The sequence below is a fragment of the Perkinsus marinus genome (genome assembly GCF_000006405.1).
Source record: "Perkinsus marinus ATCC 50983 genomic scaffold scf_1104296935472, whole genome shotgun sequence".
Classification (NCBI taxonomy): Eukaryota; Perkinsozoa; order Perkinsida; family Perkinsidae; genus Perkinsus; species Perkinsus marinus.
Window position 1 is genome coordinate 1 of NW_003214423.1, and position 2,041 is coordinate 2,041.

Genomic DNA, 2,041 nt, shown 5'->3' on the forward strand with positions numbered 1-2,041 from the left:
CACTGCCGGAACTAAGCAAAGCCACAAAAGCATCAATGTAATTTGACTGCCTATTGATCTCGAATGAATCGGAATCGTAGCTGAAAATATCGCAGTCTCCTCATACATCATCACTGAATCAGTGACACTGACGAACAAGAACTGATCAGATAAACTTGGAACATTCTCCTCAAAAGCATGAAGAAAGTCCGGCAGAAGAATCAGCCATGCGCGACCTTAGAAATGTCCTTCAACCTTTTCAGTGACGGGATCGATGCCAACCTGAAGCAGAAGAGTTACCAAATGGAGAGTAAGACTTATATACCGTAAACAGGAGCGTGTGAAGAGATCAGGCATGGTCGGACCTGACGACCGAGACCTGATCACAAGGGAGTTATTTTCTGGGGGTCTGTGACTGATTTACCCCAAACGCTTTGTTAATGTCCATGTGAGCCTAGATATGGCGGAGGCCTTTCTGAACCAGATAGAGGCTTTCAGTTCTGTACCTTATGGAAGTTATCGCACCGAATGTCACTCGGGTGACTCAGGAATCTCATCAACTCACGCATCGTCCAGCTTTTCTCCAGTTACCACTGCCCGGCCGCATCCGTGACTCCGTAAGGCACGAAAAGTGCTGACGAGGACCTACATGGTGTAGGCTGCACCACTTCCTCTAGGTCTCAGCGCGTCGAGCTACGGACGCTGGGACGCATGTCGTAGCTCGCCTCGATTGCCAACAGAGACCTACAAAGTCATCAGGCCGGAGTCCACTGCAGCAACACCTGATGTCCACAAACTTTTCCATTCCTACGTCCGACTCAAAGCGGTCTCAGTCAAAACCTAAAGGCAGCAATTAACTTAGAGAAGGTTTATGCTGACGAAAGTGACTAGGATACCAAGCGATCCGACGAGTTTCAGTGCGGCCTGATCGGCCACAGCGGAGGAGTTACCATCATGCAATCGCATCATACCTTGAGCTCGATGCTAAAAGGCTCTTTTAGTCGGCTTCTGTTTCCCTAGTGTGGATCGCAGCCACGGGGAGCTGAGAAGAGGGGGTGGATTCGGGTTCTAGTCTTATCCTGACATCCTAACTCCAGCAACTTCGCCATAAAGTATCGTATTCGGATAATCGGAAAGTATGCACATGGTCACTCGCAGCATCGTGAATAGCAAGTCGCCATTCTTGGGTAACAGAGGTTTTGCCGCACTTGGATCAAAGCAGTCGATATGAATCGAGCTTCTGAGTGGCTTTTGACGTATACTGAGTGACATAAACCTGGTCTCATTTCTCTACACTCATATCGAAATCTTGGATCCGAATTAGCAGTGCAGGATGTATACATATTCAAGTGAGCCATATTGGTGATATCTGCTGCCACATGTTATATCTCTGTGCATTCGGCATTGTAACAAATACTTACCTTCAGCAGAATACACAACTTGTCATTTCCGTTCAGCATAATCCTTTAGTAGTTGAGTACAGTCGCCCTAGACTAAGAATTTTCGAGCAATTGGGTGTATATTATCTCCTCCACTCGATTGTTTAATCCATTCACAGCTCGTATGAAACACAACAAAAAATGATTAGAGAACTCATCTAGATTGATTGCGCAACTACCCAAAAGAACATTCGACCAACATAGTTGATGCTAAGGAATACCTAAACTAGGCTAACAATAGTAGGGTTCACCTTCGCAGTCACTATCAGTGGGGGCAAAGCAAAGAGAACCATCATCCTTCTTGATGATACCGAAACAAACCGCCGGATTCTGCCAAGTCTTGCAATACGATCCCCACTTGGAATCGCGGCACTGAGACATATCATTGCAGACGTCCTGACAGGTGGGTGTGGGTTCGGTACAAGCCACCGGCTCCAACGTGTAGTCATCACAGGTGTCTTGTTCGGTCGGCTGGAAGCAGTAACCATCATCCTTATGGTAGAGTCCAAAGCAGACACCGTTGCCCTTGCAGTAGGAGCCATACTTGGAGTCAGCACAGGGAGAATAACCATCACAAATATCCTGACAATACTCGCCGACGGCAACGGACAGAGCAGCGATGG

The 2,041-nt window shown here is 47.3% G+C and overlaps 1 protein-coding gene across 1 annotated transcript; it reads right to left on the reverse strand.

Moving 5' to 3' along the window:
- Window positions 1-1,669: 1,669 nt before the first annotated feature.
- Pmar_PMAR015802 (hypothetical protein) lies at window positions 1,670-1,943 on the reverse strand (the record flags this gene model as incomplete). The annotated part of the gene is made up of 1 exon (XM_002783904.1): window positions 1,670-1,943. A coding segment is annotated over one exon (274 nt), but the record flags the coding sequence as incomplete, so codon positions are not given.
- Window positions 1,944-2,041: the final 98 nt, after the last annotated feature.